This window comes from Thunnus thynnus, chromosome 1 (genome assembly GCF_963924715.1).
Source record: "Thunnus thynnus chromosome 1, fThuThy2.1, whole genome shotgun sequence".
Taxonomy (NCBI): Eukaryota; Metazoa; Chordata; class Actinopteri; order Scombriformes; family Scombridae; genus Thunnus; species Thunnus thynnus.
Genome location: NC_089517.1, coordinates 16,327,595 through 16,343,944, shown reverse-complemented (window position 1 = coordinate 16,343,944; position 16,350 = coordinate 16,327,595). Strand labels below are relative to the sequence as shown.

General features: G+C 44.1%; 1 protein-coding gene across 8 annotated transcripts in view; it reads left to right on the top strand.

Annotated features, from left to right (window-relative positions):
• The window catches only part of cbfa2t3 (CBFA2/RUNX1 partner transcriptional co-repressor 3), a 43,878-nt gene that overhangs the window by 11,495 nt on the left and 16,033 nt on the right, over nucleotides 1-16,350 (top strand). For 7 of the 8 annotated variants that reach the window (XM_067587010.1, XM_067586985.1, XM_067586956.1 and 4 more), the window contains exons 2-4: nucleotides 13,144-13,299; nucleotides 15,712-15,953; nucleotides 16,108-16,197. In XM_067587010.1, the coding sequence (XP_067443111.1) occupies nucleotides 13,144-13,299; nucleotides 15,712-15,953; nucleotides 16,108-16,197 (488 nt within the window). Of the gene's footprint in view, nucleotides 1-13,143; nucleotides 13,300-15,398; nucleotides 15,519-15,711; nucleotides 15,954-16,107; nucleotides 16,198-16,350 lie in introns of those variants that run through there. The other variant, XM_067587002.1, reaches the window with a different exon arrangement.

Genomic DNA, 16,350 nt, shown 5'->3' with positions numbered 1-16,350 from the left:
TGTATGTGCCAATGCTAACCGAATACTCTATCAGCCAATTTTACATAACGTAGCAAAAATGTAGGAAATGATGAAAGTCATCACTGTTTTTCATCATCTGCATCATCTAATAGTGTTTGTGTCATCTGGTGCTTGTGACATGACTGTGACTTGATGCTGCAGCAGCTTATGGGAGTGTGCTTACTGTATGAGTGTGTGGGCTCAGAGAAGGTGCTCTTGTGTGTGCGCGTGTGTGGTAATTATTGTGATCTAAATGCGGGCAGTGCAGGTGAAACTGCCTGTCTCCTAATTAATGAGTGGAGCAGATGGCCTCAGGTGGGCGGGAGCTGCGAGCGCACAGCCGGTCAGGTGGTCAGCACAACACAGACACCTGGGCCATCACAAACAAGACAAGCCAAAGACATCAGCCCTGTGCGTGTCTGTGTGTTTGTGTGCATACGGCCTTCCTCAGTCTGTCAACAAACAGATGTACAGTGTTGCGCCTGATTAAAGGGACGATTCTTGTTCCTTTAACCTTTATAGCACAGTGTGAAAACATGAAAAAAGTGAACTTGCAACCTCTCATCATATGCTGCATATTTCTATGAGTTGTAAACTGTTGAGCCAAAGCATATTTTCCCGTCTCAGATTTTATGTGAGCATGTAAATGTGTGTGTAAAACTATCCAGGAAAAAGAGAAGAAACATCAAAGAGAAGAGTAGGTAGTTGGTTTTGTGTAGCAGAAAATGTTTCTTTTCTGCCTCTCAATCTTTTTAATTATCTTGTGAAATTGGGGTTTTTATAATTTCTTTCAATGACACAGTTACACAGAGCATGTTTATCTATTTATGATTGTGCGTAAGTGTGTGAGTGACTTCCTCAGTGTCTCTTTATTCTAAATTGAGGCTCTGTGTGTATGTCAGATTAACCAGTAAAGCACATTTTCTCTCAAATAACTATTTCTAACATTATATTCTCAATTTCAGGCGAGTATATTTGTGTTCAGGTCTGTATAGTTCATATTTGTGCATCTTGACATATGTAAATATGTTTTGGGCATCCATTCCAAGTGTTGTCCTGCACAAGTTGTCACTGTAGTCAAATTGTGTGACTGCAGGAAGTCATACAGCCTTGCCTTCAAGGTGAGAATCTTAGTCTCCAATAGATAATGGCAGTTTCAAAGCAGTAGCAGTGACCAAATAGCTACAGCAGGATGAAAAGTGCAGAAACTGAGGAAGCCATAATCATTGGTACATTAGTTGGAATGATGCTGTTGTTGTCTATGAGTGTGTGTGTGTGTTCATGATAGAGGCAAAAAATGGCAGACAATTAGACTGGGAGGAGAGGAGAGAGGAGACAGTGAGGTGCTATTGAGAGTTATGGTTGTTATTTGACTTTTCATTGCAGAGTACAAAGGCATGATTTCTGCACACTGTTAAGCTCCCAATAAATAATTTTATTCTCTTTTTTTGGGGCAACATTTCGATCTGTAAGATCTTCCTGACATTATTTGACTTTTGTTAGTGGTTCTTTGGAATAAAATGAGATCAGTGTGTAAATATATGTGTGTTTGTGTAAAATATGGCAGCAAGTGAGTGACTTAAGGAGTGACGAAGTGACTGACCCAGTGCTGAATCTCTATGGTTTCACTGCTGTTTATCCTAATACACAGTGGGAAAGACCGCTGTGGTTCTGGCCGCCTGCTGCTCCGCTTCGTCCTCTGTGTTGGTCTGCTCTGCCCTGGTCTGTTCCACATGTGTTTGACATTACTGTGACAAGGCTGCCCAGCCTCTCTTGGGAGATTGGGGAATGTCAGAGACTAGAGCAGAGAAACGAACAGCTTCCCAACATCTGATGGAATGAGAAACACACTCGCTGGATGGCTGGCCCGCTGACGCCACAGCGTGGGAGCAGAGCAGAGGGTGGAGGCCAAGTAAAACCCCAAATGTGTGTGTGAAATATCACTCTTTTTTCTCTTTTCCTCATTCTCTTCCCTACATGCACACATCTCCACTCTGATTCCCAAGAATAACATTTAGTGCACACACACTCTCAATATTTGTTCGCTGCTAGTGAGTCATAACACTTTTTTTGCATCCACTGGAATTATCAGGTGTCTTTTCTTCAGTTTCCATACATGCAGAGCAGGCTCCAATTACCTTATATGTGACAGTCAATGTAGAAAATTGCCCATTTATGGCTTAGCATTTCTGTAAATTATTTGTTGAATTGACTCCTCATTTTACTAAAATTACTTCAACATATGCAGCATTGACAAATTGCACCTCCAATTATGCATTTCAAAAGAGAGGCATCTCCAGTGCACGGAGACACTCAGTCATAAATGCAATTGCAACGAAATGTCACAACATCTATGAATTCACATGTAGCCCACAGTACATACGGCTGAATTGCTGACAGCTACACAGCCAAACATTCAAGTAAAAAAGCGCTTCCTCCTCCTCCCTTCCTTGTCTTCTGTCAATTTCACCTTCCGCTCTCCCTCCTCACCTTTTACTTCCTCACTTGCCCACTAACCACTGACCCTCTTTTAACCCTCTTCTCTTATTTGTCCCTTTCTCCCTGCTGCGCCTCCTCACCTCCTGCCCTGCCTCCTTCACGGGACCTCCTGGTAGGAAGTGTGTTCAGATCAGAGTCAGACACAGGAAACAGCTGGGCTAATCTACAGTAGCACTGAGATCTGTTTTAATCAAGCCAAATGGACAAGCCAGCAGAGAAAATGGGAAGTTCAGATTGCCACCGCTACTTGATATAATGTATCCCTCCCTTTCCTTCTGCCCCACACCAAGGCCTTTATCACAGGCAGGGAGTAAACAAGCACAAAGGAACACAGACTGAACTTATTAAGGTCTCCATTCCAAAGCGGTCCTCTCTGGACGTCTAGGGAGGTGCTGCAATGGAGGAGCATGCAGGCAGAGATTGGGAAGGAAGACACGTCTCTCTCATTCTCTCTCTCTCTCTCTCTCTCTTTCCCTCTCCATGTACAGTATTTGTGAAATTTAAAAAAAAAAGCTGTTATCTCCTGGAAACAGATCCTGTGCCACACAGATGGTTCCGTCTCTCTTCAAATGGGAAGCTGAGCCGCTGAGTGCCGTTGTGTTACCAGTTAGTTGTACAGACCTTAATCTCGGCTCCAGCCTTCCTTCCTCTGCCTCTCTGTCCCTTCGCACACTCACACAAACACACCCGCACACACACAGGCAAACTCTACCCCTTCAGATAAAAGAATTGCCCGTGTAAAGTACTAATTCCACTAGGAGATGGACATTTTAGCTTCCCAGAGGTATTTGAAGTGAAGAGAGAGGAAGGTCAGAGATTTTCTTGATATGTCAGAGAGCAGTGGTCACTTTGAGGAGTGAATTATCACCTGGCATTTCAAGTCATCAGGAGCCTCAGTAGGGTGTAGGGGTTGTGTTTGATGGTTTCCATTCAGTCTTTCAAATACCACCTCAGAGAGAGATTATCCCATTAGTAATACACTCTGACCTCTATGGGTTATCATATAAGGAGGGGTGTCTACATACCTCAGTAGGCTCTCAGATAAAAAGGAAGACGGATTCCTGATTATGTTTGAGACCATAGACTCACATTTTCCCCAACCATCTTCTGAAGACACATGGTTGTGATGGACCTCCTGATCATATTAAAAGTGCATTTAAATGAGGCATATGCAGTGCTATTGTTGTCAGCAGATGTTTTTAAGAGGATGGTGGTGGAGTGACAGAACAAACCCTGTCACTACAAAATCTCACACATAAGTACTGTGTATGTCACAATAGTGAAACAAAATGCAAAAGATGAACAAGGGTTAAATAAACTAACATCACTTCATCTTTTGAATATTCCAGAAAAATAAGAAATAAGAAATATTCAGGCACTTTAATCCTTGCTGAGTCCTTGCTGCTAGAAGATCTTTTTAAGCATTATCATATGACATAGCTAAGAATATTAAGCTCAATGTGCAGAGTTAAAAAGATAAGAAGCGCATCTTACCTTTACTCATAATTTAGTTGGTGTGTTTTGACACTGGGATCTCTGACAACAGTGTATGGAGGTCTAACCATGATTGGAAACAAGGTTGAGTCCATCTCTACTAGAGCTGAACAACTAATCGATTAATCGATTAGTTAATGAATCAGAAAGTTAAATGGCAACTTTGATTATCGAATTAAAAAAAAGCATGCAATGTGACCATTTGATGCTTTTGTTTGTCATACATGAAAATAAATGGACATTTTATAGACTAAAACATTAATGGGTGAATCGAGAAAATAATCAGCAGTTCATTCACCGATATATACTAATAGGACTTCGGAAACTTCTAAAGCTTTTTATGTCCAAGACTATCACTTCCACGAGATTATGCACGTGAAACATACAAACACTTCCGTTATGGCATCACTGTTTGCCATCCATTTATCCGACCATGACCAGGTCATCTTAATTTGCCAATTACTCACACACTCAGTATGTTATTGGCACTGTAGTCGCTCTCTTTTTTCTCCCGCTCGGTCTGTTTTTGTGGCGGCGTCCCGTAGTCGGCTCGTGTCCCAGAGGAGTAGCTGGTATTTATTTCTGCAGTTTCCAGCATGAGCTGGCTGTAGGCTAAATGGAGAAACTGTCAAAGCTTCTCTCTAACCTGTCACATGAACAACTCCTCCACCCACCCCCCCCCCCCCCCACCTCCCCCTCCCCTCCACCACATTCTGTTTCCTCGTGGTTTATGTGTGCATGTGTCTATGTGGGTGTAGATGTGTGAAACCTATGGGGGTCTGCAGGATAATACAGAACACCCTACCCATGCCTGGCTAATGTCAGGAGCTATTGTTGTTGTGCCTGCGGGCCGAATGAAGAGGTATTAAAGTGCTGGCAGGCTGGGGAGTAGTTCAGGCTACAGACAGTTTTGTTAGTGCTGACAGCTCCATAGTGACAGAGCAGACATTTAACACTGAATGAAATGAAATACATGACATCAAGCAGGCGAATGACTAATCTGCTGTTTGTTTTCCTATCTTAGCTGTGAGTGACAGCTCAGTGTCAGGTTTTTAACGGTGCACAAAGCACAAGAGCAAGAGACATGGAGAGAAAAATAGGCAGTCACAATTCACACATTCCTTTTAACATGCACACACACACACACACACACGCACTAAGACTCAGGGTTTATGAGGAGGAAGGACAGAGATGCTGCAGTTGCCGTGGTGTGAGTGCGTGCATGTGTATGTGTGTGTGTTGCCAGGGTTAAATCTAAGTCTTTTGTGCTCCATAAATCAGCAGGCAGCCGCGGTGACGTAAGAACAAACAGAGCTGCTCTCTGCTGCAGCTGGTTGGAAAGAGGGAGAAACAGGAGAGAGGGATACAGAGAGGGAACGAGAGAGCAGGACAGCAGCTGTCAGGCCTCCATCGCACACCTGTCACACAGGAAGTGAGTGCCGGCCACTGTTTCCTGGATACACCTCCTCAAACACTGCTCCTGGAAGAAATGGAGGGAGGACATCTGCTCGATGTGAGGGAGAGACAGACAGGCAGCCAGAATGATACACTAAATGATCAATAGATAGAGACGTTTGCTAAGGATGGAGAAAAACGCCAAAGAAAGCGAAGAGAAAACAAATACAGAATCTGCCTGTGTTGCTTTTCTCATGTCAGCTGCCTTGCGTTCTTATCTGCATGTGTGTGTGTGTATTCAGATTGCGCGCACAGTTAAGAGGATGTTTGTGTTATCGCAGAGCTCTATGACAGACAGGTCACTCTGTGGAGACTCCAGCCTAACTCTCCCACAAATACAATAAGCCCACATGCCCTAAACTTAACAGTGGGACATTCCCACGCTTGCTCTTCTCACCCACTCCTCCAAGCCTGAACCACCCCGCAACCCCCCTCCCTCCTGTGACCAATATGAACTAATCCAGATGTAGCGTAGCTGCTCACAGATGTACGCATAACTCTCTTTACATGGCCCACAACTTCTTCTCCCCCTTCTATGTCTCCGCTTTCCCCCAGCTTCTCTCATCACTCAAACTCACAGTCTCAGCCTCCTTGCCTAACTGATCTGAGCAGGAAGTGATATCACTCAGTGCTAAAGTGCTGCTGATGAGGCACTTGGAACTATTGTCTCCCGCTTTGCTTCTCCTCCCAGCCTCCAGAGTCACTCTGTTGTGGCTGCTGTTGGTAGAAAACCTCCTCTTTGTTTGTTAGGCTTGTCAGGCTGGGTCCTCAGGAGGCCCCCTTTGCCCTATTCCCATACTGCCCTTCATGCTGCCTGTATGCAATTAACAGAGTAATTAAAAGCTTGATGAGCTAATTGGTGCTGGGTGAGGCTGCAGGTGTTTGGATCGCAGAGCTTATCTATGTAAGTGCATTCATATGTGAACCTCCTCTGACAGAGGACTCCTAAACAGAATACATGTGTTTGTGAGTTATTGCTTGGGTTATCGGTTATTGATTAAAGCTGTCAATACACTTGTGATAATCAAAGGCAGTAATGCCAGGTTACCCTGAAGTCATTTCCTATTGAGTTTTATGCTACAATTCTTCTAATTGACCCAAACCAGACCCAAAACCCAGAACTTCTTGTGTTGTTGTGTTGCAAGTAGATATGCAATGCCCAGTGGGAAGAAGGAAAGAGACAAAGGTCATGTGTTGCATTAGCGCTCTGGTCTCAAATTTTGTAGTACTAGTTGGGTTCAGTCAGGTCAGGTCTTAAAAATGGGTTCAGGGGTCAGTTTAAGGCCAATGCAGAACTTATTATAGTATGTCAATAGTGTGCTGGATAATAAGATGAATTATGTCATGTCTGATGGAGCCTATGCTAACTGAGCTCATCTGAAAGAGGAATGATGAAAGAAAGTCTGATCTGATGTTGGAATGTGGCAGCCCGAGGCTGAGCTCTCAGCTGGCAAAATTTGGCGCACGGCTGACAGGACGAGGAAAAGAAGATGCCAATGAGAGGGAACAAAGGGGAGTTGTCATGCAGAGGAGAAGCTACATGTAAATCCTTCTCTCTTCTCATGTCTGTCTGCCTTTCTGGCTCTTTGGCCCATTCCCAGATGTACATGCACAGTCACTTCCTCATATAGCTGTGTGTGTGTCTCTTGTCTCCTACTTCCTCCCCCATATCTCAGCTCTCTCTCTTCTTTCTCTCTCTCGCTCTCTGTAGCAGCTGTGCTGGTGATGGCTGTGTGCCCATGGTGCAAGCTGGATGTGGGGTCCCAGGTGGCCCACATGACAGTTATTGATGTTCAGGTGTTCAACTCCTCTCACACAGAGACCCTGGAGCCCCACACACACAGAGAGATACACGCAGAAGCACAATACACATGCACACACTGCAATGTAGGGCACATGCATACACAGAACACATACATACAAATACTCTTGTAGTTTCACAATTATGCATATAAACTGCTTAGTCCTCTATTGCTGCTGAGGAAGTGTAAACAACAACAGATAATTCTTGTATACAGCTGCTAGGCTGTCTGGCAAGCAACACGAATTACAGTTTTCAATGTGAGACAAAAACAACAAGCTTTGTGAGAATGTATGCGGCCTAGATTGTATGTGATTTCTATGGTCCACCGTTTCTGTGTGTCTATGTGTGGTGGGACAGCCAGTGTCGGTACCAGTGCCCAGTGCAGTCCTAACACACTCCAGATGTGTCTGGCTAGCCAGGGAGTTGTTCTTGGCACATCCCGCCTCGGCTGAATGTCACAAATACTTTCCTTTATTTAGGAATGGCTCTGGGTTAGTGGCTGGAGTGAAAGAAGGAGCCGAGGATGGATGGATCATGGGGGGAGCAGGGAAGGAGCGAAGGGAGGAAATGAAAGGAGCAAAATAAATGATTAGCAATGTGGAAGGACAGGAGAGGAGGAGGGGGTAGGGGGGGTTGTGTCTGAGAGAAGAGATGTAGAAGGACAAAAGATGGAGAGGGAGGAGAGAAGGAGGAGGGAGAGGTGAGGGAGCGAGGCAGAAACAGCTCCAGTCTAGCATCTGGATTTTATTAGCAGCCGTTGGGAAAATCTGAAAAGGAAGTTTTTTCTCTGTGAGCACGTCGGCAGCAGTGATATGCTGCACATAACCACTTCACTGCCGACGAGAGGAGCCAGGCCCTCCCAAAGGAGAACAGATGGTCGCTAGAACTTCAATACAATTACATCAATAACAGCTTTCACAGATATATAAGCACTGTATGACAGGATCCCTGCAGCTCAGAGAGACAGAAATACAACTCCTCTACCCTTAGCACCTCTGGCCCTGGATAAACTGTCTTTAATCTATCCTCATTCCCTGCCAGTCCTCATGTTAGCCTTGTTTTTCTTGCCAGTTTAGCCATTTAATTTTTTTTTTTTTTTTAAGTTTTTGACTCGGAAAAAAAAATGGTGATTTGCCAGTGACTTGCCCCTGGTGATCTGATCAAACACACACGATGGCTTTTGTCAGTGCTTATTAAGGAGAACCCCCACCCCCGTTTGTTTTTTGTTCAGCTTGTTTGTTCAGCCGGCACTGCATGTGTACTATCACAGAGATTCTCAAGTAACATAGAGGAAAATATGTGTTTGTGTCCGCAGCGTGAGCATATGTATTGCAACACGTCCTCATAATTAAATGACCACATAGGTCGATTAGACCATGCACTTCAGACTGACCCACAGGAGCATTTTCTAATATACCGCATTCCAAAACTGTTACAAATCACTCTTAAAAAATCATTATTTTTTATGATGTGACAACACTGTGGTTAAGGTCTGGTTTGGTGTAGGCACAAAAACCATTTGGTTAGGGTTAGGGAAGGATCATGGTGCTGTGGATTAAGATTACTACTTCCTTGAAGTTAGGCAACCTTCGTCGTCATGGCAACAGTAAACACCATGACAATCGTAGTTACGATTTTTAAAAAATGGTCCTGACTCATGTTTGGAAACTGGAAGTGAACAGTGGTCTCCTGCAGCTAAGTCCACTTTTTGCTATGTATCTATGTAGTCATCCACCCGACCCACCTCCTCCTAGTATCGACATTTGTCACCTTATACAGTATACGTCATCTGAACTGCGTCACTTCTGTGGGTCATACTTACTACAGCTGCTAGATGGTGTCTGTCACTCAAACGTAGCTATAGGTCGTTTTTGGCGACTGAATTTTCGACCTATACTGTTGTTTTTCTTGGGAGGACGGGCTGTGTATTCTGCAGCTTATGAGTATGTGTGCATGCAGCTGTGTGTGTATTTGTGTGCGAGGGTATGCGCACACTGTACAGGCCTGTCATTAGTTAGGGCTTTAAAGCCTCTGAACTCTAAATCAGCTCAAGATGAAGTGGAGTCTGGGATCTGTCTGCAGAGGCAGCTTGCGTGCTGACACACAAATATACACACACAGGCTCACATCTTACCTGTGACACAGTTCAGACTTCACACTGATGACAAGGCATATATCAAAATATAGGACAATTAGGCATACAGAAAGAACACATGCTGTTTCTGTAGATTGCTCTAGGTCAACAGAAGATGAGCTCCTGTGCTTCTGAGTGTCTTTTTCTGTGAAATGGCATTCAGGGTTTTAGTATGAGAGCAGAGGGTGCTGTAGGTGCTATATCCCTTGGTCTTAGGTCCTAGGTCCAGGGCACAGGGCTACAATCCCCATGTTTTGATATGAAGGCCTGGTGGGGGGCTGGGGGCTAGGGGCTCAGGCTCTGTTTGTGTGGACTCCTCAGTGGCCTGATAGGGAACAGATGTGGGAAGGCAGGCGGCCGGGCAGCCAGCCAGAGCAGCTGGGAGAAATTAAAAACAACAGCATTCCTGGAGACTGGGGGAATTACAGTGGGAGGGAGGGAGGGTGGGAGGGATGTAAGGAGCAAGAGACAGAGGGAGAGTTTTAGAGCTGTGGTCACTGACGAGAGTCTCTGTGGAGTACGATAGATTGAATAGACAGGGGGGATTTAAGGGGACTGTTCTGCAGCGGTTAGCTAAAGCTAATAAGTTGCAGCTGTATTTCCAGTGGAAGCACAAACACACATGCACATACACACACACAGTTATTCATGCAGTCTACACACAGACATACATGTATGCCAATGTGAAAGCATCTGAATGGCCTTCTAATGGCTTGTCATTACATGATGGTATTTGTTTGTGTGTGTGAGTGAATATTTGTATATGTGTTTTGGAGCTTTAATGAAGGCATATGTCCTTAAATCTATAATGAGACCCCAAAATGGCTTTAGAAAGTTAGACAAACCACTGCTTTGAGTGTGTGCATACGTGTGCAGTTGTATAGTACATGATCTGTGGTTTTGTGTGTCTTGCAGTGAATTGTTTTTCATCTTGTTTCATCATGGCACAAGGGGAGAGCAGAAGACAGAAAACATTTTTAGAACTCAGACTGCAGACTGTTTCTTTGGTGAGCAATCTTTTAGCCCCGATTACGTCAAACGTGCAGACATACAGCTGTTCAGAGAGTCAGAGAAACAGGCAAACAGGCACAGAGGCAAGGACTGCATTGTATTGTTTTATTTTCAGCATTATATTTAATAGTGAGTGTGTGGGACAGACACCGACGTATCTGTATCCTGAGCAGAACTATTCTCAGCTGTATTGATCACAAAGTGGCTCCAGATAAAAACCTGTGAGTGGACATGAGAGCAGCTCGCAGGCAGGAGCGAGGTCCAGACCTGAACCTTAACCACAGGTCTGCCTTACCTGGTACACAGTCGCTCTCTTTCTCCTTCTACCGGCACAAGTGTTTCGTCCTTCAGCACAAAGCACAATGGGAGCACAGATGGCCACAGATGGGGTTGCAGACCTAGCTAGACTTCCTAATGTATTAAAAGTGAAATCCAGAGCATGGTGTGTATGTGTGTGCCCCGTCCCTGTAGCTGGTCAGATTAAACAGCTGTCTATAATCCCACGGTGGGAGCAGACAGACAGGGCGGTCCCTGTATACTGTGTATACCCTCTCCTCTCCTCTCCTCTCCTCTCCTCTCCTCTCCTCTCCTCTCCTCTACAGATGTACCTCTACAATAGATTATCATATTGCATGTAAGGATTTTTTGTTGTGGTGTATTCTGTGTTTTGAAAGACCTACAGTATATGCTGCATACAGCAAATTTGATCAAAGAGGAGGTTTACTGAAGCATATGGCTGCCTCCCTACAGGAAGCAATTTCAGCAGCGTGGATGGCTTGTTTGTGTGTTTCGGCTTCTTTAGAGGAGAATGGCTGCATCTATTTATACCAGCCAGCCGCGTCTGCCTCTCTCTACAACCTTGTGTGTTTATGTTCAGAGCGTCTGGCATGGGGCAAACAGCGGAGTGCCCCTCGTGTTCTTGAGGATCACTGTGTCAATGGCCCTCGTACAGCACACTCCAGAGTGGCACTCTTTAAATACAGACACCAGCTGTTGAACGCTTCTACATGAGCTCTCAGAAATAGGCTAACACCAAGGACTGAGGCCGACTGAGGCAAGAGTTTTGTTTAGGAAAACACAAACCTTACGGTCAGCCCTTGAGGAGTGAAATAAACAACACATTATTTGAAAGCGATTTAATACAGCATGTTAGTTGGTCACTACAATGTCTGTGGTTTTCAGCAGATTCCTATAGAGATGGCAAGAGCAGGCCTTTGGATTTTTGTTATTCGAAAGTGGTGTTGATTTTATTGTTATAATTATTTTTTTACCAGTAGCAGTACAAGAGGTTATCTCTGACCACTAAACTCAGTCTCATGACAATGCAATTCTGGCAGTCGCCTCTTCTCTGTGTGTATGAGGATGCAGAATTAGGCTTTTCAAATTTCAAGAAGGCTAGTACAGTAATATAACATGTTTGATCTCAATGTTTGACATTTTATTTCTTTCTCTTTCTCTCCTGTGATACATTAAGAGAAAGCTTATAGTGAGTAAAAAAAACATAGAGAGGAGTGAGAGAATGCATTGAGATTTATTAAGAATCAATGAATGGTACATAAAGTCTACAACATGGTTCACATCTGCTGCTAGAAGAGGACCATTTCTCCTTACACTTTTATTATGAATGCACATGTTTACTACACATATAGAGGTGTGTAGTGCTTCTATAGCACAAGAAACATATACCTTTCTGTCACACAGTAGTGATTTGATTGTTTTTCATTGCATAGTGCACATTTATTGGACTCAGTTGGACACATGCATATATACTTTAAAGCTGTCCTCTCATAAGCTGCAAAAGTCATCACACCTCTCAGCTCAGGTTTGCATTGCAAAGAGATCTGGTTCCAGCAGCTGCAATGAAAGACAGGTGAACACATAGAAAGGCAGAAAGGCAGTCAACACTCCACAGATATATCACTAAATAATAGATCTGCTGCTTATGTATACATTGTATATATAGCCTGCCTTGTGTATGTATGTATGTGGTTTTGTGCATGACAATGTTTTTCATGGTATGTATAGACACATACAGAATGGAAACCAACAGTCCTCACACATGCTTGTGGCCTGTTTTCTTCTCATGTCTCTTGCTGTACCATCCATTCCCTTCATGCTATAGAGCCTGGTCTTGCCTTGTTTGGTCCTGGCAGGGTGTCTGGCAGAGGACAGTGGAGCCTCTGGTAGCAGGATGGAGCTCTGCTGAAAGCCAGTCTAGAGTGATGGACAGCAGCAGATCCAGCTGCACTTGTCACTGGCTGTCAAGCCGGCTGTCTGAACTAGGGGACGAGAGGGGACAGGCGGGGAGGAGTGTGTGCATGTGAATGTGTGTGTGTGTGTGTGTGTGTCTGGGGGTTGGAGGTTACAGTGGAGGGGCACTGATTGGGATGTCAGAGCTACATGGAGTGTGTATGTGTGAAGGAGAGAGAGAGAGAGGGAAGAGAAGGGGGGGTGTTGGGGTGGGGGGCTCTCAGTCAGCAGCAGCTGAGCGAGTGAGCAGGTGTTACTGTATGTCTCCCAGGCCCATGAATCTCCAACAAGAGAGACACAATACAAGTTTGGATCCATTTCCACTCCCCTCATTGATTTGTTTTCGTTCTTTTTACGGGTCTTTTGGTTTAAGGAAAGAATCGATGCTTCCCAGGTGAAAATGTCTGTGCTCTCATCCTTAACCAGCTTTTTTGTTTTGTTTAATGCTCGTGCTCCATCATAACAACTGTTTTCTCTCTCTTCTTCTCCATCCCAGGCAGCAGAGTGCAGAAGGTTGGAACAATGCCAGATTCACCTGCGGATGTGAAAACCCAGCCCAGGTCCACCCCACCCACCATGCCTCCTCCACCCCCGGCTGTCAGCCAAGTAACCAATCGCAACGCTTCATTCACCCCAACCACCAGTAAATCAAGTAAGGACCTTATTTATTTTTGACTATTTTCTAAGATTAATAACACTTGAAGACAAATTCACATTTGCATTTACTATTCGTGTAAAATATTTACCATAAACTATTTAGCTTTACATGACCTACAGTTGTTTAGCTCAAATGCTGTGAGATATATGTTTTCTTTGACTTGAAGATGATCCTTCTGTGCTGAAGTGCCATGTCAGCAGACAATAAATCAGGCAGGTATGAGAAAAACAGTGAGCTGCTAGGCATGCTTGACCAGCAACCCATTGCTGAAACAGCTCGCAGTAAGCATCAGAGAAGATAGCCCCCAATTACACCAGTTATCTGTCTACAGCATTGCAACCAATGCATCTGTGCAGAGCTGACATGCTTTCATGTTAAGATAAGCATAGCTTTTGCAATTTGCAGGTTAAATGCCATCTTGCTGTTTAGATTTAAAACAAGTTAAAAAAAAAAAAAACAGTGGCCTTGTGGTTCAGATACATATCATATACTGCAATCACAATGTCCACAGTTTGATTCTGGCTTGGGACTTTTGTTGCATCGACCTTCACTTTCTCCCCCTGTTTCCTCTCACTCCTCAAACAGTGAAAGTCTACGTTACATATAACTCTTATTACAACAGTATATCAATGTCTATGTTTCAGTGTTGTGCTATATGTTTAAATAAAATTTAATTGAGCTTTTAATATGTAATAAATTGCACAAATGAATACACTCCTGCTATGCCTCAGAAGCCATCTACAGTGGACTACACAGTCATTTGTCTCTCATAGGTCAACAGTCATGAACACATTATATGCTTGAGTGAAGGGAGAGAAATTCCAAATATTTGGCTCTTCCCTGTTCTGGTGAACAAGTGTTGAAGTCACTTGTGTGTCAGGTGTGTGTCTCTGCAGGCATCTCCTTGTGTATGTGTGTGTGTGTGTGTGTGTGTGTGTCTTTTGGTGTGCCGAATGCCCTTGCTGGTGGGACAAGACGAGTGCGGCTGTAGCATTGTGCGTGCATGTGTGTCTGTGTTGTTTACCAGCTGGTAGGGTGGCGGTGGTGGTGTTGGGGGCATCAGCCAGGGTGGCGTTGCGGTGTGTAGACTACTTTCTTCCCTATATAGCAATGACAGGCCATGTTGTTTCACCTGTTGTGGCGGGTGGTCAGCAGTGTAGCTCTCTCCTTGCACCTCTCTCTCTTCTCCCTCTCTAAAACCAGAACACAAGTGCTGCCTGTTGGGATCACATGGGATAGTCCATATGTGTGCAGGCCTTCAACCCATAGATTAGAACAACAAGCATGCCTGAAAGGAACCACGGGAACTAGACTCTTGAACAACTTAACTGTATATAGTATTGTTTTTGAGTATGAGAATGAGGTATATTGTTACAGTCCACAATGGCTCATTGTAGAAATACATTTTGAAAAGATTAAGTTGCTACAGCGGTAATAAAATTACATTTCAGATGCCTTGGTCAGTGTAAGTGCTTGCATATGCTGTCATAATGAAATACAATCATTTAAAGACAGGGACAGACCTTTTATACAAAAAACAATGTTTAATTGGAGAAAAAAACAAGTTAAATGTTGTCATCATCAGTTATTCAAACACAAATTGGATTTAAACGTAGTTAAAAGACAACTGGGGAGATGGGACAAATGGAAAAAGAGCTGAGCATTTTTTTGACACATAAATTATATCTTATACTAATAGTGTATGCATTTTATGATATAAAATATAAAATCAGGGGAAAGGTCAAACGTGTATTTGTGTGTCTGTGTGTGAGCTCCCGTGTATTTGTGAGTTTGTTTGTACCCGCATTAAGAAAGAATATGTGAGTGATTATATATGTGTATGAATGCTGCGAGTATACTGAACCCTAAAGCTGCAAATCTACTTTCAGCTGGTGGACATGTGCAGGGCCAGATTTAGCAACACACCTGCTATTGGAATAAAAGTAACACAGGCCACAGGACTATTTTTGGCACCTCTTTAACAAGTTCCTCTTATAGTTGTGTCCTAGTGAGTGAGTGAGTGGGGAGAGGGTGAGGAGAAGGGTGGAATAGGCTGATACATGGGGGAGATGGAGGGGGAGGGGGGGTCAAATGGTAACACTTGCGAGACAGCTGAAGTTACTGCAAACACACACACACAAACACGCACTCATAGCCTTCAGTCAAACTGGCATAAGATTGCACCAATGAAGTCACTGTGTGCAGCGTGTACTGTGAGTATAATGTCAAATTTGAGTCTATTGTATGTTTTACTTGTGTTTAATCTTAACCAAACACTCCTCTATGAGCAGGATAGAAGTGTTTCTGGCCTCATCGTGCCCCCAGATTCGTCAGATGCCCCCCAGGCCCCTCAGAAACTACTGACCCATTTCACGTTGTCTCTTCCTTCTGTCTGTTTATCTGCAGTGCTGAATGGGAGCAGCCACTCTCCTACATCACTGAACGGTGCTCCATCCACTCCTAACGGCTTCAGTAACGGGCCGGCCATGTCCTCAACGGCCTCGCTGTCCAACCAGCAGCTCCCGCCAGCCTGTGGTGCCCGGCAACTCTGCAAGCTGAAGCGCTTCCTGACCACACTGCAGCAGTTTGGAAACGACATATCGCCTGAGATTGGAGAGAGAGTGCGTAGCCTTGTGCTGGGGCTGGTGGTAAGTTAAGATTTCTTCTGCAGAATATTTGACATATTGTAAATTTGTCTTGTACTTAAGAATCAGAGAGTGTTAGACAAGTTAATTTCTTAGCAACCCTTGCGTCAACTCTTTTTCTTCATCTTATTCTTCCTTGTTGTCTTGTTTTGGGCAGAACTCCACTCTCACCATTGAAGAGTTTCACTCCAAACTTCATGAAGCCACCAACTTCCCTCTGAGGCCTTTCGTCATTCCCTTCCTGAAGGTAAATATCTTTGTACAGATTTTATCCACAGGTGTGTGTATGCATACAGCTTGGCCCTAGTTTCAAGGGTTCATAGAAAGGTGGGGAGGGAAACCTTGTCTGAAGTGGAAACCTATATGTGTACTCATGCCACATTGAATGTAGACAGGGTAG